The 23,398-nt window shown below is 34.1% G+C and overlaps 2 protein-coding genes across 2 annotated transcripts in view; both read right to left on the reverse strand.

Annotated features, from left to right (window-relative positions):
* LOC145305445 (uncharacterized) overlaps window positions 1-23,398 on the reverse strand; it is a 344,737-nt gene that overhangs the window by 95,350 nt on the left and 225,989 nt on the right. The window lies entirely within an intron of this gene.
* LOC145305292 (uncharacterized) lies at window positions 2,790-23,091 on the reverse strand. The gene is made up of 13 exons (XM_080146904.1): window positions 22,977-23,091; window positions 22,452-22,493; window positions 21,779-21,822; window positions 19,343-19,457; window positions 17,693-17,743; window positions 15,980-16,022; window positions 11,392-11,445; window positions 10,696-10,764; window positions 9,638-9,693; window positions 9,051-9,158; window positions 7,962-8,022; window positions 4,878-4,967; window positions 2,790-4,354 (listed from the first exon to the last, which is right to left on the reverse strand). Exons 1-13 carry the CDS (start codon window positions 23,010-23,012, stop codon window positions 4,068-4,070), a joined length of 1,056 nt encoding a protein of 351 aa, XP_080003030.1. The 5' UTR covers window positions 23,013-23,091; the 3' UTR covers window positions 2,790-4,067.

Below are 23,398 nucleotides of genomic sequence, written 5' to 3' on the forward strand. Positions count from 1 at the left end.
TTTTAGTACAACTTATTACAAAAAAATTTAGTTTTAAAAACCCGATGTTTTTAAGCGTTTCATATTGAGAAAATACACTTTTAAGATAAATGGCAATTAAAATCCTTATTTGTATTATAAAAGGTAACTTCTGCACTATAATTCCAAAATTTTTATTGATTTTAATGAAAATTGACTTTTCTTATTACAAACGGCTTCCGAGCTCTGATATTTACTATTATTTGAAATGGATTTAGCCTGGTAAAGGTGTTTTTTTTATCACTGTCATATTGTGCTTATGCAGTCTCATTTCAACATAATTAAAGGGTTTGCAAAAAAAATGCGGACATTTTTTAAATTGAAATTGCGCGGCTTGTGTTACTAGTAGAAAATTCTTATGCATATAGTTAGAACCGTTATGAACTCTAGTTTAATAAAATATACGAATCCTGTGCTATGTATAGTTAGGGAGCTACGTGGTGAAATGTTCCTATTGCCTTAAAACTTAACTTGCGAGTAAATTATCAAATATCAAAGTATAAAAAGATTGAATAAAAATTCCAATTCTGGGACAAGAACCAAAACATTGGAGTAAATATTTAGAAAACTGAACCCTCTGCCCTTTTTGGGCATCATTTATTTTTTGTGTTCTATATTTGTGGTACCGTTTAGCCTTTGATGATTTTAGAATATTTCTAGCAGTAGAAACACAAACATCTGTAGTGGCAGCAACTTTTCTTAATCCAGGTGTTTTTTTATTCAATAACATTTTTTTCACTCTTTTCTGTACACTCTCTGGTGTTTTCTTCCGTCCATTAAATCCTCTATGCTTTAACGACGAACCTGTTTCTTGGCATTTAGTGTAATTTCTCACCAGGAATGAAGATCTTGTTTGTCTTGTAAAATTATTCCATACCTGGGATGCAGATCCACTTTTCAAAAATTGTCTAACCTCTCTTATGCTTGCTCCAGGGTACTTATTCATAAAAGTTTCAATTTCAACTTTTATTTGATACCTTGTTGCATGAAGGATCCATTGTAAAAGAATGATTTTAGTACAAATATTCGTAGATTTTATCTTATTCAATTAGAAGATTTTTATGACAAATAAATACAAATATTTAAAAAGCTTTAAAAATAGGTTTATTTTTTTCAATATTTTTTTTTAATTTTCTGGTTTACTCGCAATTCAAGTTTTAAGGCAATAGGAACATTTCACCATGTAGCTCCCTAACTATACGTAGCACAGGATCCGTTCTTATATTTCCAAAAACTAGAGTTCATAACGGTTCTAACGATATGCATAAGAATTTTCTACTATTAACACAAGCCGCGCAATTTCAATTTTAAAAATGTCCGCATTTTTTTTGCACACCCTTTATTATAGCCGACAAAATGTGAAAATTGTTATTTATCACATTAGACAGATTTCCTTCAGATAGAAAAATTAAAAATCATAATATTGATTCCATTTTTTTTAAACCCAGGCCTTTGATTTTATCTTAATTTTATTATTTTTTATTATATCTTTGATACGATACATCATTTTTCAGTATGGCTCAGAGCCGGTTCTAATTCAGTAAATATTCAACGGTTTCGAATCCATACTGGCCATAGTTATTTATTGCATCATACTATTTAGAACTTTCCGCTGATATTAAAATGAAAATTTATAAGATTAAAGCCAGTTTTGTTAAGCCAGAGGGACCAAGGCCCCGATTTAGCAAAACTGATATCAATTCTATGATATTTATTTAATATTCGTGGAAAACTGTCTACAATACAATGCTTTACACGATTGTTCAGTATGGTCAAGAACTGGTTCTAATCAAGCGTATATTAATCGGTTTAGAAGCCATGCGGAATTATTTATTTTTCGCATAGTTTTATATAGAAGCTGCACAAGTAAAAACCTCATCTTAATTAGTGTGAACCCAGGGATATAAAGGGATAAGAATATGACCGATAAATTGATGTACATTCCCAATGATGATACACAAAATTACCCCTGCTAAATATTAAAATTTATGGTTAAAACGTTTACTATATAAATGAACACCCGATCAAAAATCAATAAAGTCTCCAAAGTGGTTAAGCCAACGAATAAGAAACGTTGCTATAAAACTTTGGGGACTAGTGTTATAATAAATAGCTCAATATCCCCTCCCTCCCCCCTGGTGTGTGGAGCTCTTTGATGCAAATATTTTTATTTGTTTTCCCCCACTAGGTTTGTTTGTGTAAGTTTTAGGGAGTTTGTGTGTGTGTATTGTGTGTGTGTGCAGGGAGGGAGCAGACATTGGGTTATTTATTATATTTTTCTTAAAAAAATGGATTTTCTGTAGTCGACTTTGAGGGGCCAGTACTCCCTCCCTGGTTGAGATATGACCTTCAAACTTTGATATGAGTACATGTCCCTAATAATATCTGTATATATTTTTAGCTCTATATCTCAACTTTGAAGTGTTTAGCAGCCATTCTTGCAAAAGGTTGATTATTTGAGCATAAGAAAATGCGCTAAAACCATTTTTAGATGTTGACACCTAAGTTTTGAATTTTAGATTTTACTGTACTTTTTAAATAAAAACTGAAATATTTTTTTGTTGTTCTATTAATTGCATTAAAAAACGAAGAAAATAAGCCATTAATCATTTATTTCTGATGACTATAAGTAGGGTAAAATTGCTTTCAAAAAAGTTCTCATAAAAAAACACACTGTATATATACAACAAACAAGAAAACGCTATTATAAAACTATAGTCACCGGTGCAATAAACAGCCCAATGTCTTCCCCTCCCTGAACTAAAATTATATTTTTTTATGATTTATTTCTAACATAAAACACGATAAATGATTACAAATAATCTAAATAATACAATAGAAAATATAATCTAAACATATATTTTATCGTCATGAAAAATGCAAATTTTGAAGAAAAAAAACAATTAATATAAATGTCATAAGAATAAAATGTTTTAAATGTTGTAATAAAAATGTTGGTTTTCATAGTCATGATCGTTCATTTTTATAGATTAATACTTTTTGGTTTCTTAAATGATTGGAAAACTAATTAAAGATGAAAATAAGCAATTTAAAAATTACAAAATACAAAGAAAAAATGATTATTTTCTTAAAAACCTAATATCACATTTTTGTATGTTTATTAAAATAAAAAACAGAATAGTTGTTTATCGCATTGTATTATAGACAGCGTTCCACAAATATTAGAATGAAAAATTAAAGGATTAAAACCAGTTTTGTTAGACCCGAGATGCCTAAGGCCCGGGCTAACAAAACTGGTATAAATTTATGATTTTTATTGTAATATTCGTGGAAAATTTCTGTAATACAATGCTATACATGATTTTTAAGTAAGGCTTTGAAGTGGTTCTAATCCAGCGGATATTTATCGGTTTCGAAGCTAGCTGGAAATGATTAAAGAACTGTATTTTGGAGTATAATTTCATAGTAAAAGCTAAATGTCCCCAGGGATCTAAAAGGGATAAGACAATGGCCGATAAATGATGTAGTAAATCCCATTCCCATTTAATGATACAAAAAAGTTCCTCTTCTACAGATCATAATAATTGGTTGAGACAATTGAAAAGTAACACTCAACTTAATGAATCAGTCAATAAAATTCAATAAAGGTCCCCAAAGTTGTTAAGCTAATAACGTTATCAAAAACTTTGGGAATAGTGTAATAAACAGCCCATTGCCCCCTTCCTTCCTGAAGTGTCCCTTTCAATTTTTTTCAGAGAATGTGTCTTACCACCAGCCTCCCCGCCAATTATCCTAAAACCTTCCCCAAAATATTCCTGAAAATTTAAAATGATCGGTCTAGCCGTTAGCGAGATTTTAGTGGACATGCAGCACATATTCAACTTGCTATTTTAATACATTAGGAGGAGGACTGTTCCTGATTTAGATAATATAAGTTAAGGGGTGAAAACTGAAAAATGTGTTAAAGAGGTGTGGGACATTGCCTGAAGATGTATATATTTTATTATGATTCACTTCAACTATAATTATGTCATGTTTCACTTTCCTTTATCCCTAAACTGACCCTTGAAATCAAACAAAAGCATCTTCTAAACAGAATTGTATGTCGTTGTTGCACTCTGACCACCATTCAAATTTGGTGGGAAAAACTCGTGATAATTATTATCCTTATTATTAAGCTGTTGAGAGCCGGCAATTGAGGCATTATTAGAGCTCCCGCCGTTCATCATGTTGCGCTCATCGTTGACAGCCCGCGCCTCGCGGTCGTACACAACAGCTGCGGCTGCATCTGGCCGCTGGCGGTTGAGCTGCCGCTTCTTCCAGGCCATGGCGGCCAGGCCGAGTATGCCAATTAAAGCTACAGCACAAATGACACCTTAACAAAATTATATATGAATTAAAAATGAATTAAACAGTGGAGTGTTTTAGAGGGGTGTAACAAAGAGAGAGAAAGAGGACAATGGGCTGTTTTTGGGACTTTGGGTAAATTTGGATTGAATGGTTCAATAAGTTGTGTGTTCAATTTTTATCTACAGAAATAGTAATTTTCATCGTGGATATACATCAATTTATCGGCCATAATAATAAGTTAAGAATTTACCCAAAAAACAAAACACCACCAAAAAAAATAGAGGCAGTGTGAAAATTATGACTTGTTATCTTAGTTTCAGTCCATTAGTGTGTTATCTGGATGTCTGCCTAGATGAATCACTAAGTTATGTATATTTTCTTGTGTATATTCCCCTGACCCAAGTCCTGAACATTACAACATATATGTTCAACAGCAATCTATATCATTAGTCTATATGACACCCTTTTGAAGTCAGTATTTTTTTATTCATAAGTTTTTAGGACGTAAGAACATAGAAACCGTACAGAGTAGCTACGCTACCACTAACCTATGACTGCAGACATATTGGAGCTTGCTTCTTCAACTCTTGGAACTGGTTCTGATATTTCTTCAGGGTCTTCAGTAAAAGGAGTATCATCTATTTCATCAGTAATATTGTCAATCTCAATAAATTCTATCCAATTTTAAGGTACTAGCGGTTGCGCTCCTAGCATCTAGAAGCTCTGTAATCAAAGGAGTAAGGGACGCAGGAAAATGGCCTAAAACTAAACTAATATATACAAATTGAATCGTTGAAAACCACTCAGGGTCCTACAAAAGATTCCATTAAATGGAAAAGTCAAACTGTTTAGTATTTATCAAAATATTAAGCTATAGACAAAAAAAACTTACTTCTTTATAATAAGACTAGCGACTTCGCCCCTAGCCTCTAGAGGCTATGCCCCAAGAGGTTTGATCAACCTATTTTTGTTATTAAGATTTAAAACAAATTTTTTGGGGGGGGGAGGGGGTATTTTTAATTTTTTTTTTTTGGGGGGGGGGGGTTGTGGGTGTCCCACCCCCCAAGAAAATAGCTTAAAACCATCACAGGACCAGTAGGTATATTCCCTAAAGGGTAGAGCCCAATCGGTTCAGTGGTTACGGAGATCTTAAGCTTTAGACAGACAGACAGACGGACAGACAGATAGACAGACATCGTACTACTTTATATAATAAGATTGATTTATTCAAGTACCAGTCAAAAGAAGATTTGTCAAAGGCGGTTTAATCAAAATATTCTTTGAATCCTACAAATCTACACTACCCTATCAAATTAATAAATGGGAGCAAATGATCAAAGCATCCTAAAGCAGTGATCGTTTTTAAAAGCGAAGCTTTTCTATAATTAAGGTCTGTCCGTACGTCCGTCCGTCCGTCACAGAGATATAGCTCTTTTCGTTAATTCTGGCATGTTAGAATTGTCCTATCAATTTCAAATTTTGTATAGTGATTCCTATAGTAGTTAGGTACGAATTAAAAAGCGTAGCAACTCTATAGGCATTACCAGAATGTCCGTACGTCCATTTTAAACATGTCGATTTTTTTTTACTTTTTAACAACAAATTTTTATGTGATCTAATCATCCGATTGATCTGATTTTTGGTATATAAATTCCTGGGACAACAAAGTATAATGTTTTAAGCGAAGCAACTCTATAATCAAGTCCTAAAAATGTAAGTATGTCCATAAACATTATCCTGTATCAAGCAGTTTTTCTTTACTTACAATTTTGCTTCGACTCTTATACATATATATTCTGATTATTCAGTTCTGACACTATACAAGTGTTAATGTCCGTTTGTCCTACCGTTTCAGAGCTTTGCTTTTATGGATGTTGTCATCCTTGTTATGTTACATATAGGTTTACGTAACCTAATAATCAGAAATTTTTATTATATTTAATATTTACTAGCATAAGAATAATTTTGCGATTTTATGATATGAAATTTGTCAAACAAGACAAATGTACATTACAACTAAATCAAATTAGGTACTTTAAAAATGCAACGTAGTTATAGCTGAAGTACATATATAAATTCCATTTATAAATACATTATCATTTTTATTACGTAACATTATTTAAGTAGCACAGCTATCCTATAACAATGTTATTAATTAGGAATCTATAGGGATAAGACAATTTCCGATAAATTGATGTACATTCCCAATGATGACACACAAAATTACCCCTTCTGTAGATTACAATTCAGTGGTTTAAACGTTTGGGCACTCAACTAAATGAACAAACCAATAAAAATTCAATAATATTTCAAGGATATTGAGCCAATGAATAAAAAAGGTTATATCAAGACTTTGGGGACAAGTGTAATAAATACCCCTCCATCACAGTATTCTAATGGTCACGCTATTACTCAAAAGTAAGATTTAAAAACTTTGTGCAAATTTAGTATATGGTAGTAGAAATGATATTATGAACCCAGCGAGGGAGGGGACATTGGGCTGTTTATTCCACTAGTCCCCAAAGTTTTATAATAACGTTTTCTTATTCGTTTGCTGAGCAACTTTGGGGACTTGTAAAGAATATTAATTGGTTAATTCATTTATTTAGTTGAGTGTCCAAACGTTTAACCAATAATTGTTATCTACAGAATGGGTTATTCTATATATCATCATTGGAGACGTACATCAATTAATCGGCCATTGTCTTATCCTTTTAGATCCCTGTTATAAATTGTAAATTGTACCTTTTGTATACATTATAGATGCGCTACTAATGAATTTGTTTATCATCATTACGCAAGTTATTTTTATTTTAATGCTTATCAAGCAATCAATAAAATTGAATAGTCATTTAATTAAGTTCAACTGTCAAAAAGGATTAAATTCAATAGCCTATGAACCATTAGCCTATAATATAAAAAATGTGGGTTTTTTTAAAACCAATTCGGTTCTCTAAGTTAGTCATGTGGTGGATTTATGAAACCATTAGCCTATAATATAAAAAATGTGGGTTTTTTTAAAACCAATTCGGTTCTCTAAGTTAGTCATGTGGTGGATTTATGCTATTTCATTTTAAGATTTAAGACTTGGAAATGTATGAAGCTATTTTTTAGCCCTCTCTGTCCCTTTGAATTCTGGACGCCAGGGGCAAAGCCGCTAGTTCTTATGATAAAGTAAAAGGATCTCTATCTGTCTGCCTATGTGTACCGAAGGATCTCCCTAACTGCTGAAGCGATAAAGTTCTCCTTTACAGGGAACCTTCTCATAGGTCATGGAAAGGTTTATAACTATTTTGTGAGAGGGTATCACCACCCTCCCAAGAGAAAACGCACCTAGAAAAAAATTCAACCACGAATTTAAAAAAAAAAAAACTATAATACAAATAGGATGAGTCTTGTTGAAGGGCATGATAATGAAAAGCAAAGATCAAATGATGAACAAGGAAAGCTTTACTGAAGAAAAACGCCTTAAAAACTAAGTCTTGCGAGCATAATCCATACGTTACACCATATTGCCGTTAGTAGCCTTTAAAGATCATAGTTTTTTTTTAGATAATTGTTACCAGGAATATATAACTGTGTTCTACACTAGATCCTTCCAGTTTTTTAAAGCATAAAAATTGACAATATTCCTGGAGGGACCACTACATTCTTAGTTTTCTTAGGCTCTATAATCACATCAACTGTTTCATCCTTTCAAAAGAATATACATATTGTTTCCAGAATACATCAACCGATAAATTGATGTACATCCCCAATAATGTACATACACAAAATTTCCCCTTCTGTGGATTAAAATTAGCGGTTGAAACGTTTGAACACTCAACTTAATTGATCAAAAGTCTCCAAAGTTGTTAGGCCATGAAAACGTTTCAACCACTAATTGTAATCTACAGAAGGGATAATTTTGTGTATCATAACTGGGGATGTACATCAATTTATCGGCCATTGTCCCTTTAGATTCCTAACTTAATCAATATATCTATTTCTCTATGCTATCAATTTATGATAATACAAGAAACAAACTTTAATGCCTTTGATGCATTGATTGATTGATTGATTAGCCATAGTTTCTTAGGGTTTGGACATGACTGAGACACTTTTGTATAGTCACTAGGACTATCAAGCTCCACGTTCAAGCACATTATGACAGCTATCTCATGGGAGCTACTCATTATTACCTCAACCTCGCAGAGTATGGCAGGTGTCCCAAATTAAGTCATCGTAATGAATGACGCTCTCCGCAGATGAGTTTGGGATAAGGATAGTACTGATATTATGTACGTGACTATTGAGTATCCAAACTTACTTAATAATCCCCTTCTAACACAACCAGGGGAAGTTGCGTAATTATTATTGCGAATGAGAAATTCAAGACAACACACGAAGAATTGAACTCGAACTCTCACCACCGTAGCTCAGTGTGCTACCACTGAGCCACGGCGCCCCTTGATGCATTGACCTTATTGCTCTCAGACAAATACTGTAAAAGTAATTCAAATTTTCAGAGAGAAATTTAGACGCAGGTAAATATTTTTGCCATTGTATTCTTCCACCTTTCCACCTTGTAAACAATGATCTTATCAAGGAAAGAAAACGAAGTAGCTGGTTTCGGCAGTAGGTAATGTTATGTTAGGTTAGGTTAGATAAATGTTAATGAAGTCCCAGCAGGGTTAGAGATCCCCGCAGGGGCTAGAAATAATCTAATTGTATATCTTTGCCTTGGGTTTGTTTTCAGTGTTAGCAGCAGTTATATTCTCACCATCATCCATTGATACTTCATCACCTTCTGTTGAAGCTTTTGGAACAGTTTTTATTTCAGTAGTCTCCTATGATTTTCAATAGATTTGTTTCATTTTGTTAATCAAAATATCAGGATATATCAAAATTTAATGCCCAGTATGGCTTCAAAACCGATTAATATACACAGGATTAGAACCGGTTCTTAGCCATTCTGTAAAATCACGTAAAGCATCGTATTATAAACAATTTTCCACGAATATTAAAATAAGAAACATAAGATAGATACTAGTTTTGTTGGCCCGATATTTCGACACCTCTGGCATAACAAAACTGGTTTCAATATTATATTTTTTCATTTTGATAACCGCGCAAAGCTTACTATAATACGATGCGATAAATAATTTCTAATAACATGTGGTGAGGGGTATTAACAACCCTATTAAAATAGAGGCCAGTATACATTTTATTTGAACAATGGCAGACCAGTATGACGTCATTTTTTTATATGCACTATAAGAAGCTTCAACAATGCACTATTGTTATAAAAATTAATTGATAATCTTGCCTGAATATTTATTGTAGGAGGAGTTGGGGAGGGTTTAATAAAAGTTGTTGTGGTTTCTAAATAATAAATTAGTGAAGAAAAATATTATCACAGGGTCATACAAAAATTTGAATGGGGTAATTTTTTTCGCGTATTTTACGTTGTGTGTAACAGTTAGTCAAATGCGCTTTTTAAATCAAAATGTTCTTAATTATGACCAAACGTTTATATATTAAATGGACTAAAATGCTAATGTCGTATGGGTGAGTTGCACCTGGACTGAACAGTCAACTTGTCAACTCAAGGCCAGACTCTTGGTCCTTCACCTCATACCCGTGGTACAGTACATTACAGACAACCAACTCTCTGTGATGCACGACCTTTGTCTGAGAAGTCCTAACTGTGCATGGTAACGAGTTGCGCCTGTTTTGGGCCAAGGCATTCCCCCCACTCTAACTATTTACGTCGCGCATCTGACATAGTAGCAGTGGGAACCATTTTTAACGTCTTTAGTTATGACGCGGTGTCGGACCGAGATTCGAACCTAACACCTTCCCGACGACGAGCGGATGCGCTACGTGTTGAGCCACGGTTGCGGGTAAATGGACTAAAAACACTCAACCTTATAATATCAAGAAAAAGATAGAAAATTGTTTTAATAATCTGCCTATGTCAGAAAGAAGGAAAGACTACAGTTGTAAAGTAGTAACGCTACTAAAAATGTGTTTTTTTTTATGAAATGAAAAGTAATAATTTCAATTTCACAAACTTTTACAAGTTTCGCTATTAGCCTCTAGGCGCTATTTTGAGGCAAAAGAAAGGAAGCTCTTTACAGTGCCTACAAAAAAGGGGATAAATAAAAAACTTCGGCCTAATGACGTCATATTAGAGTAATGGATTATGCTAATATGACGTCATTTGTGATACTTTGGCCATATTTTTTTTAACTTAACTCCTTTTTTATATGCACTATAAAGAGCTTCGACAAAAAGAACATAAAATATTTAACTTCAATTTAGTTTGAAAAGCGAATAAAACACATAAAAAAATTTCTTTAATTAATTTTTCACTAATTATTCCTGTAAATTTAGGATTTTCTGTGGTGGTTGCTTGAACAGTTATGTTGATAGTTCCAACTACTTGATTTCCTAAAATCAGTGCATTTTTAGAATAATTATTAAAATAAAGTTATTTCTCATACAGTAGCTGAAAGTTTTGTTTCATGTAAAGAAAACGAAGTAGCGGGTTTCGTCGTATTTTCACAGTAACTTTTCTCCTATTTCTAGCACCTGTGTGAGGATCTAACCTAAACTAACCTAATCACCTAATCAAAAGCTAATGTGAAAATACGACGAAACCCGCTACTTCGTTTTCTTTACATGAAACAAAACTTTCAAATCAATTAATTAATTTTCCAAAGCAAAAGTTGCTTTAAAAATTTAGTTTAAGTTACTAAATTTTAAAATAATTTTATATTAATATTGAAGGCGCTCCTATGTGAAAGCTTGAATAGCAATTTATCGTATCGTTTAATAGACAACTTTCCGGGGATAGTAAAACGATAAATTATAAGATTAAATCCGGTTTTGTTCGCCCCGACGGGCCGAAAGCCCGGGCTAACAAATCTGATAATAATATAATGATTTTTATTTCACTAATAGTAGATAATTGTCTCTAATATGAAACCGTATATGATTTTTTATTATGGCTAAGAACCGGTTCTAATCCAACGGATATTGATCGGTTTGGAAGCCATACTGGAAAATTTGCATTACCTGAACCTCTGAAACCTAGTAGAACATATTCCTCTACGTGACAACTCCAAACACCTAAAACAGGAAGCCTTTTATAGTGCCTAGTAAATAATATAATCCTTATACTAAAGTAACAGGATGTCTGTGTGTTTGTACCTAAGGATCTCGCTAACAACTGAACCGATCGGGTTCTCCTTAACAGGGTAGCTTTTCATAGGTCCCGGGAAGGTTTATAACTATTTTGGGGGAGGGTACCACCACCCTCCCAAGAGAAATCGCCCCTAGAAAAAATCCCCCCCCCAAAAAAAAAATTATTAAAATTTTTTTTATAACTAAAATAAATTGGTGTGTAACAAAAACAAAATTCCCCCCCAAATTTTTTTTTTACTTTTTCTTTTAAAATCTAAAATAATAAAATTGGGTTATAAAATTCGACTCTCCTCAAGTGCCCCTAGAGGCCTCTAGGGGGCGTAGCCTCTAGTTTATTAATAAACCTTTCAACCTATCCCTGTGTCTCCGGGTTTATTAAGCTGCTGCTTTGTGAGCTTGAGGACTAGTGTAATAAACAGCCCAATATCTCCTCCCACCCTGTGTTTACTAAGCTGCTAGGTTGTGAGCTTGAGGACTAGTGTAATAAACAGCCCAATGTCTCCTCCCTCCCTGGGTTTATTAAGCTGCTGAGTTGTGAGCTTGAGGACTAGTGTAATAAACAGCCCAATGTCTCCTCCCTCCCTGGGTTTATTAAGCTGCTTGGTTGTGAGCTTGAGGACTAGTGTAATAAACAGCCCAATGTCTCCTCCCTCCCTGGGTTTATTAAGCTGCTGAGTTGTGAGCTTGAGGACTAGTGTAATAAACAGCCCAATGTCTCCTCCCTCCCTGGGTTTATTAAGCTGCTGAGTTGTGAGCTTGAGGACTAGTGTAATAAACAGCCCAATATCTCCTCCCTCTCTGGGTTTACTAAGCTGCTAGGTTGTGAGCTTGAGGACTAGTGTAATAAACAGCCCAATATCTCCTCCCTCCCTGGGTTTATTAAGCTGCTGAGTTGTGAGCTTGAGGACTAGTGTAATAAACAGCCCAATGTCTCCTCCCTCCCTGGGTTTATTAAGCTGCTTGGTTGTGAGCTTGAGGACTAGTGTAATAAACAGCCAAATGTCTCCTCCCACCCTGTGTTTACTAAGCTGCTAGGTTGTGAGCTTGAGGACTAGTGTAATAAACAGCCCAATATCTCCTCCCTCCCTGGGTTTATTAAGCTGCTAGGTTGTGAGCTTGAGGACTAGTGTAATAAACAGCCCAATATCTCCTCCCTCCCTGGGTTTATTAAGCTGCTAGGTTGTGAGCTTGAGGACTAGTGTAATAAACAGCCCAATGTCTCCTCCCTCCCCTAGGTTTATTAAGCTGCTAGGTTGTGAGCTTGAGGACTAGTGTAATAAACAGCCAAATGTCTCCTCCCACCCTGTGTTTACTAAGCTGCTAGGTTGTGAGCTTGAGGACTAGTGTAATAAACAGCCCAATATCTCCTCCCTCCCTGGGTTTATTAAGCTGCTAGGTTGTGAGCTTGAGGACTAGTGTAATAAACAGCCCAATATCTCCTCCCACCCTGGGTTTATTAAGCTGCTAGGTTGTGAGCTTGAGGACTAGTGTAATAAACAGCCCAATATCTCCTCCCTCCCTGGGTTTATTAAGCTGCTAGGTTGTGAGCTTGAGGACTAGTGTAATAAACAGCCCAATGTCTCCTCCCTCCCCTAGGTTTATTAAGCTGCTAGGTTGTGAGCTTGAGGACTAGTGTAATAAACAGCCAAATGTCTCCTCCCACCCTGTGTTTACTAAGCTGCTAGGTTGTGAGCTTGAGGACTAGTGTAATAAACAGCCCAATATCTCCTCCCTCCCTGGGTTTATTAAGCTGCTGAGTTGTGAGCTTGAGGACTAGTGTAATAAACAGCCCAATATCTCCTCCCTCTCCGGGTTTATTAAGCTGCTAGGTTGTGAGCTTGAGAACTAGTGTAATAAACAGCCCAATATCTCCTCCCTCCCTGGGTTTATTAAGCTGCTAGGTTGTGAGCTTGAGGACTAGTGTAATAAACAGCCCAATATCTCCTCCCTCCCTGGGTTTATTAAGCTGCTAGGTTGTGAGCTTGAGGACTAGTGTAATAAACAGCCCAATATCTCCTCCCTCCCTGGGTTTATTAAGCTGCTAGGTTGTGAGCTTGAGGACTAGTGTAATAAACAGCCCAATGTCTCCTCCCTCTCTGGGTTTATTAAGCTGCTGAGTTGTGAGCTTGAGGACTAGTGTAATAAACAGCCCAATATCTCCTCCCTCTCCGGGTTTATTAAGCTGCTAGGTTGTGAGCTTGAGAACTAGTGTAATAAACAGCCCAATATCTCCTCCCTCCCTGGGTTTATTAAGCTGCTAGGTTGTGAGCTTGAGGACTAGTGTAATAAACAGCCCAATATCTCCTCCCTCCCTGGGTTTATTAAGCTGCTAGGTTGTGAGCTTGAGGACTAGTGTAATAAACAGCCCAATATCTCCTCCCTCCCTGGGTTTATTAAGCTGCTAGGTTGTGAGCTTGAGGACTAGTGTAATAAACAGCCCAATGTCTCCTCCCTCTCTGGGTTTATTAAGCTGCTAGGTTGTGAGCTTGCAAATTTTGTGGTCCCAACTTTAGCACAAAAAATAATCATGGCACTTTCTTTCAACACCCTTTGGGGGGTTTTTACATTAGAGGGGGTGAAAACAACCCCTAACCCTCTTCAAATTGATATTCCTTTTAGGGTGGTTTGCTTGACAACCAACAGAATAGTCTAAAATCTGCCATTGACCTATACATGATAGTTTTGAATAATATATAAAGACATTTTAGAGATCTTATCTTTTGTACAACTGAAAATAAAATTTAGTTTATGAGATTAAAGTTGTGTTAATTATTGTTTAAATAAAAAATGTATAATTATAGATGTATAATCCAGACAACTACCTGGCCCAAGTAGTGGAAACCCTTTTCGCCTACTAGCAAATTACTTTCTGTTCTTTAGTGGAGACTCAAGGCTGATTTTAAGGACCCAATATAAAATTAAGACAGGGTCCACTCCCTGTGGGCCCATGCCCCCTCTATTATTTTACTTTAATGATTAAGTAAGTAATATAAATATTATGTCAGCCGTGATATTGATTAAAAATCGAATGCCATAATTGAATCTAGTGCAGTTCAAGGTAAAATGTTCCAGGTAACGATTATCTCTTACAATCTATGAATTTTGAAGGCTGCTAGGTGCCAAACGGCTTGGCGTAAATATCATGCCGCACTCCGTTTTAAGCGGCATAATAAGGCTTACAAAATATCTAAAATAGCGAAGATCTAATGATGCACAGGGAAATCTTCACTGAAGAAAAAACGCTTACAATAAGTCTTTTTGTGCATTTATGTGAGCTGCAAGATCGATTTTTGAAGATAATTGTTACTAGGAACATTTTACCGTGAACTGCACTTTGACCTTAAAATTAACACTTGACACAACAGGATCTTAAAGACCCAGGTATGATTTCATGGAAAATGCCTAAGAAAGATTGCACCAGAGAAGAGCATCTAAGCCCCCACATTCGGGAACATAAACCAGTTTTCAATTTAAATTTTTAAAAATAATGTTTATATATTAATGAAACACTTTTAGGTTTGTAAGCATTTTTGTATTTTTTGTTTCTCTTTAAAAACTAGAAGATATATGTCACCAAAAAGAAAAAAACTGCTAAAAAGTATAGGCAAAAAAGATTAAATCATAAAAATTATTCTTCAGGAGCAGTATCTTTGTCCCAGAGGTTTAGAGTTAATTAATTTTGCGTGAGGTTTGAAAAAACGTTGACCCGACCTCTAACAAACTTTCAACTATTTAATAACTTTCAAATTCACTTCATCATATACACAGATAGATAGACAGGTAGATAGACAGATAGATAGACAGATAGACAGATAGATAGACAGATAGATATACTGATAGATAAATAGATAGACAGATTAATAGACAGAGAGCTAGACAGATTAATAGACAGATAGATAGACGGAAAAATAGATAGATAGACAGATAGATAGACAGATAGATAGACAGATAGATAAACAGATAGATAGATAGACTGAATCATGGTTATGCAGACATACAGACAGACACTGTTGGACAAACGGAGTTATGGAGATAGACAGATAGATAGAAGAAAGATAGGCAGGCATAGACCTAAATAGACTAGTGAACAAAATAGTAGACAGATAAAAAGGCTGGTTTTCAAACAGTTAGATAGATAGATCAAGAGAAATAATTTAGATGTGCTAATATATTGATACAGATAGATAAAGAGATTAGTAGAAAGATAATAAATTAATATAGTTGTACAATTACAGGTTAAGAGAATGAGTAAAATAGTTTTTATAAAATTAAAACCATTTTTGTTGGCACTGAAGGGCCGAAGGTGTCATTTGGTAATAATTCTATGATTTTTATTTTAATATCCGTGGAAAATTAATAGTAATACGATGATATATATGATTTTTCGGTATGGCTAAGAACCGGTTCTAATTCACCGGATATTAATCGGTTTGGAATCCATACTGGAAATATTAATTACCTGAGTCCTCTGGTTGAACATTGGTTAAAGTCATTCCACATTCCTACAACAAATAGGTATAACTAGTTCAGTTTTATTAAAATATTTTTATAATCTCAACAACAAAAAAATTACCATTGTTTAAAAAAAAAGGTTCCTAACATGTTACCATGACGCATCCGCTCGCCGCCGGGGAGGTGATAGGTTCGAATCTCGGCTCAACACGGCGTCATTACTTTAGACGTCAGAAATCGTTCCTACTGCTGCTATGTCACATGCGCGATATTAATAGTTAGAGTAGTGGCAATATTAGGCAATTAGAGTAATGACTTAGACAAAAAAAGTTCAATTCATTACCATGCACTGTTAGTACTACCGGACTCGTGTCGTACGGACTTTCTGGTCACGATTTTAGAGCTGCTACGATTCCTAAATCGTATTTAATTGTTATAGAAATCATCAAGCAAAGTTTTAAATCGATAATAAAATTTTAACCTGTTTAAATTAACGAAAAGAGCTAGCTGTCGGAAGGACCGACCCTAATTATATAAAAGCTTCGCTTTTAAAATGGGACTTCGATATTGTAATATTTATGTGCATGAAAGGATTTCATTTTATATTTTGTGCTTCGCTACCCAACGTTGCAGTCATCCTTGTTGCTTTTATTGATGCATTTAATAATCAGGGAAGAGTTTACATTTCATCAACTAAGAGCATGCATCAGGGAGGGAGGGGACAGTGGTCTTTTTATTACACTAGTTTCCAAAGTGTTATAATAAACTTTAGAGACGTGTATTGAATCTTCATTGGTTGGTTCATTAAGATTAGTGTCCAAAAGTTTTAACCACTAATTATAATTTAATGAAGGTGTAATTTTGTGTGTCATCATAAGGAATCAATTTATCGGCCATTGTCTTATCCCTTTATATCCCTGACATTTTTCAGGTATATAGAGATGTCATTTTATAATTATGATACAGGTTGATCAACAAACAAGGATGACAACATCCATAAAAGCAAAGCTCTGAAAACGGAAGGACAAAGGAACATCAGCTCTTGTAGAGAGTCAGAATTTTTGCAAATCTGTTAAATATAGGATACAGTTTAAAGGACATACTTACATTTTAGGACGTGATTATAGAAGTGCTTCACTTATAATATTGTACTTGTTGTCCTTTGGCATCTCGGGGCGAACAAAACTGGTTTTACTCTTATAATTGTACATTTTTTCATCCGCGGAAAGCTGTCTATAATACGAAGCGATAAATAACTATTACTTTATTGCTGACGTTTATTCATTTTCTAAATGTTGTTTGTTTTAATCAATTTTGTTATGATGATCCATTTCTAGTAGCGTAGCAAGTAAAAATTAAATATGTCAGTGCGTACGTTTGGCTGTACGTCAGTTTATAAATCTATCTGCCTATCAATTACCTCATACGGGCGAGGCTGCTTGACACTTAGGTCAAACAACCCATGATAACTAAGGGGAGCAAAATATCTCCTTTTCTGTCCAAACAACCGGGGTATTAGGTGAAATAACACCCTTCAGACAACAAACTCTTTGATTGAACGAACTTTGCAAAGTCCCAAATGTGCATGGTAATGATAATTTCCCTCACTAATTAATGTCACTCACCTGACATAGCAGCAGTAATGACCATTTTTAACGGCTTTAGTTATGACGAGATTCGAACCTTTAACCTCCCCGACTACATCTCTCTATCTACTTACTTTGTCATTATAAACACCATAAAATTCTACTCTTTCGTCAATCTGACATGTCTAAAAATAAAAATATAAAACTTTAGATTTTAGAAGTCTTTAAACTTATCAAAATATCATTAAAGTGATTAAAAATAAATTATATTTGCTGTGTGGCTTAACACAGGTCCTGTGAATATTAATAACTATTTTGGGATAGGGTATTTACCAAGAGACAAAAATATACCCTCTCCCCAATTTTTAATTTAAAAAAAAAAAATCATATCTGCTTGTCATGGATATGGTGATTGAAGAAAGTGTTCAAATATTAATACCAGTGTTGCGGAGTCGGAGCCGGGAGCTGTGGAGCCGTAATTTTTGTTAAAAAACGGCTCCGGCTCCGGACTAGATAAATAAAGATATTTTTTTATAAATTATAATTTGGTAACTCTGTTTTGTCATGTGCAAATGCCCCTTTTAAGGTTTTCAAGTCCAGTTTTATAAAAAATTTAATTTTTAAAACCTTCAAAAGTCAAAAATAGACGTGGGAAAAAAATATGTCAAGTTTTTCTTGATTTTAGGTCGGAGCCGGAGCCAAATCCGGAGCCGCCATCATCACAGACGGATCCGCGGAGCCGGAACCGGAGCCGCACCAAAATTAAACGGCTCCGCAACGCTGATTAATACACAGTTGCTCAGCACCTAGCTTCCAGGAGAGGACTACGGATGTCAGGATAATAGCCTAAAACTACCCTTACACATTCATAAAGCATCCCTGAAAAATGCAACCTATTTTCTGCCATTAATTTTCGAGAATCTTATCATTCAGATAAAAAAAAACCTTACTACTTTATATTTTAGGATATGCTCTATGAATTATAAAAAGGTAACGACATTCTGCGCTTAACTAACTCCAAAAACCCAAAAATATGCTGAAATAAGGAAAGTTGCGCTAGTTCTACCCCCCCCCCCAAAAAAAAAAAAATCAATTAATATTAATCTCAGCCACATAGGTGAAACAAGGATGACAACATCTATAAAAGCGAAGCACTGAAACGGTAGGACAAACGGACATTAACACTTGTATAGTGTCTGAACTGAATAATCAGAATATAAAAGAATCGAAACAGTCGAAGCAAAATTGTAAGTAAATTTGTTCATAAACTGCTTGATACGGGATAATGTTTCTGGACATACTTACATTTTTAGGACTTGATTATAGAGTTGCTTCGCTTATACTATTGTTCTTTGTTGTCCCATGAATCAATATACAAAAAATCAGATCAAACGGATAACTAGATCACATAAAAATTTGTTGTTAAAAAAAGTAGAAAAATCAACATGTTTAAAATGGGCGTACGGACATTCTGGTAATGATTATATAGTTGCTACGCTTTCTAAATCGTACCTAACTACTACAGGAATCATCATGCAAAATTTGAAATCGATAGGACAATTCTAACCTGCCTAAATTAACGAATAAAAGCTATCTATCTCGGACGGACGTTCGGACGGACGGACGTACGGCCGACCCTAATTATAGAAAAGCTTCGCTTTTAAAAAGGGGAAATACGATAATCTTTCTGGGGTTTGTCTATTTGAACTTAAAAAAGAAATGTCCCATGAAAAAAATTACTTTTGGGGTACCTGTACAAAATATGTAGAGTACAGTTATCCTACCTGTTTCTTAACACCGTTAGCCAGCCGTTTCCATTCGAAATCACACTCGCTGTAGTTGGGGGCGGGACCAGTAAATTTACAATACTCCCAATGCCCATCCACAACACATTTAAAACTGCAGACATTTTATATTTTCAAATCTTCGCTCTAAATCAGGACTTTATAAGTATTCAGGGGTCTAAAGAGATAAGACAATAGCCGAATAAATAATGTAATACCCAATGATGATACACAAAATTAACCATCTTTAGAATACATTTTGTGGTTGAAACGTTTAGACACTCAACTAAATGAAAAATCCAATCAAAATTCAATTACAATTAGTGGTTGAAACGTTGGTTAGTATAAAGTTGTTGAGCCAATGAATAAGAAAACGTTATTATAAAACTTTACTATTACAGTGAATAAACAGCCCATTTTCCCCTCTCTCTATGATTTTTAGTAGAATGTTTTATACAAGTTTATGTAATTTAGAACATTTAATATAAAATTTCTTTTGTAAATTGAAAAAAAATCTCAAAATTTTTGAACATATAGCAAAAGTAGATAAATTTGCGGGATTTTTTTATCAATCTAAAGAGTGGCAGCGCTACAAATAAATCGCAGACAAGTCTTGAAAAAGTTTTGGTAAACTACAATAGGATAAATTCATAGAATTTATTTATAATTTTTATTTTCCTTCTTCTAACTTTCTTTCCATCCAGGGATCTAAAGGGATAAGACAATGGCCGATAAATTAATGTACATCCTCAATGATATTATATAAAATTACCCCTTTTATAAGATTACAATTAGTGGTTGAAACATTTTGTCAATCATTTTAATGAAACAATCAAAATACAAGAAAAGTCCCAAAAGTTTTTAAACCAACAAATAAGAAACGAAATTTCAATCGATTGGCTTATCAATATAACAATATAGAATACAAAATTTTGTAGTTTTTTTTAATTTTAATCTCCCATTGCTCTATCCTTGTATTTTAATTTTTCCTGTGTCCAAAGTTTTATTGGAAAGATGTCCGGTCAATGGATTAGTAAAAAAAGGAATAAAATTTTAAAAAATCAACAAAAATAATTAGGTATGGTCTATTGTCTATTGGTAGCGAAGGTCTATTAAGATTTATACAAAAATTTTGATCCAAAACCTATTGTTTATTATTCTTCAATAATTTTTGTTTTAAGAATTTCATGTAATTTTTAAGTATTATATGTATGCAGTCAGGGAGGAGATATTTGGCTGTTTATTATAGTCCCCAAAGTTTTATAATAACATTTTCTTATTCGTTGGCTCAACAACTTTGGAAACTTTTATTAAATTTTGAATGGTTGGTTCATTAAGTTGAGTGCCCTAACGTTTCAAACATTAATTGCAATATTAAGTAGGGGTTGTACATAAATTTATCGGCCATTGTCTAATCCCTGAAATATATATACGTGTGTGTAAGTAAAAGTTAAGAGCTAAGTTTTTAGTCTAGTTTAGGTTGTAGGAAAGTGTTTAATATTCGGAGAAAAATTATTAGTTAGGCTAATAAATCTATAGTATAGATGTATAACCCGGCCAGATAACTACCTGCCCCAAGTGGTGGAGACCTTTTTTGGTCTGCTAGCAAATTGTTTTCTGCTCTTATGTAACGACTTGGCCGTGTTTTTATATTACCAACGCTAATGGCTGATATTGAAAGACCCGATTGAAAGTCGGCACAGAGTTCCCAACCCGTTATTGAAAATTCCTTCTGAATGATTTGTTTATTGGCTGATTTTATATAAATCTAATTTTAAATAGCTATATGAAGCGGTGGAATATGCAGGTTTTTTAAATACCTACGAAAATTACATTTTAGACCACCCCCCCCCCCCCCCTCCACAAAGAAACAACCAAAAAACCATAAATCAAATTTATAAAAATCATGAAATGTTTTTAAAAATGTATTTTGAATACTTTGCTCTAATCCTAAGTTAGTATAAGAGATAAAAACACCTTAGCATGTAAAACTAAAAAAACTTTAAAACTTTACTCGGCTGGAAAATGTTAAAGTCACTCCAAAGTCCATTTCTTAAAAGTGAATTGAATGCTTTCTAACCCCACCATTCTGATTTAAATATTAAGGAATAGTTATATTTAATTCTCTAACAGCAAGGGGGTATAAATCAGGGAGGGAGGGGACATTGGGCTGTTTATTACACTTGTCCCCAAAGTTTTACAGTAACGTTTTCCTATTCGTGGGCATAACAACTTTGTGAATTTTCATTGGTTGGATAATTTATTTGAGTGTTCCAACGTTTCAACTACTAATTGTAATCTATTGAAGGGTTAATTTCGTGTATCATCATTGGGGATGTAGATCAATATATCAACCATTGTCTTATCCCTTTAGATCCCTGGATATAAATAGGGACATCCTGTCAAAGGTTATTCGATGAAATATTTGAAATATTCCTGACTGATTCTCCAGGGGCCACTGAAACTATTCCAGGATCAACCTAAAACAGAAAAGAGCTATTTTCCGGGAATATTAAAATAAAAAATTTGTAAGATTGAAACGAGTTTTCTTACCTTCGAGGGGCCAAAGGATTTAATTTTATGATTTTTATTTTAACATTCGTGGTAAATTGTCTGCAATACGATGCTTTACATGATTTTTTTAGTATGGCTGAGAACCGTTTCTAATCCAGCGGATATTAATCGGTTTCAAAGCCCTACTAGAAAAGATTTTTTAAATGGTTTTTTTTTGTATGATATGGTTATCCTATTCATCTAATTTATGAGATATTGATTTTTAGGAAAACAAGGTAACGTATTATAAGCGAGACAACTCTATAATCAAACCCTACTGTATCCTATATTAGATGTAGATTGTAGATGGCGGAGGCGTTGGGGAAAATTGTTTGTATTTTATTATGTATGATTTTTCCATAAGATGAACTGTATACTATATTAACGCAATTTTGCATCAGATTTATGTACAATTTCGATTAGACTTAAAAATTAACGTTCTTTATTAAGTTCTGACACTCTTCAAGAATTATTGTTCGTTTGTCCCATCTTCTGATGTTAGAACTTAACCTTTATGAATGTTGTCAACCTTGTTTTTTGTTGTTGTAAATTTTACCTTTGTAAGTTGAAATGAATAAATGGGAGTGAAATATATAAATCCTAGTAAGAAAATAAACAATCAAGAAATTGGAGATTTTAATACACTTGTATCCAGGGATTTAAAGGGATGAATTGATGTACATCCCCAATTATGATACACAAAATTACCACTTCTGTAGATAACAATGAGTGGTTGAAACGTTAGGACACTTAACTTATTGAATCAACCAATTAAAATTCACTAAAGCCAACGAATAAGAAAACATTATTTTAAGACTATGGGGTCTAGTGTAATAAACAGCCCATTGTCCCCTCTCTCTCTCTGGTTAGAAGAACAGCTACCATGTAACTTCTAACTAGGGTCTGTCCGTCAGTCACTTATTTTTATCATAGTCAATAATTTAGGTAGCGCAACTATACTATAACTAGAGAGTACCCTGTTTGTTTATTTTACATGATTTTGTACTATATCTTAGAAACGGAAATAATCCAGTGGATATTAATCGGTTTCGAAGCCATACTAGAAATAAAATTTCTTGATTCCTTGTAGCAAGACGAAAGGCAGGGAATACTTCATTTTTTTAATTCTTGGTTATTTTGCGTTTCACCTCTTTTCAACCATTCATTTTTCTATATCTGAAATAAGTACATATTAAATAAATATATAGTCAGGGAAGGGACATTGGGCTGTTCTTACTCTAGTCCCAAAGTCTTTTTAATAACGGTTTCTTATTCATTGGCTTAACGTTCTTGGGAACATTTATTGAATTTATTGATTGGTTGTTTTTTTAGTTATTGTAATGTAGTCTGTCATTATCTTATCCCTTTAGATACCTGTCAATAATCATCGGAAACAAAAATAGGAAGGTTTAGTTCTAATGAGTTCTTTTATGGCTTTCAAAGTTTATGTGTATAACATTATAAAATATTTAAAAATCTGTCAAACTGTTTTTTTCATGACTT

This window comes from Acartia tonsa, chromosome 2, assembly GCF_053477335.1.
Source record: "Acartia tonsa isolate MP-2025a chromosome 2, ASM5347733v1, whole genome shotgun sequence".
NCBI classification, from domain to species: Eukaryota; Metazoa; Arthropoda; class Copepoda; order Calanoida; family Acartiidae; genus Acartia; species Acartia tonsa.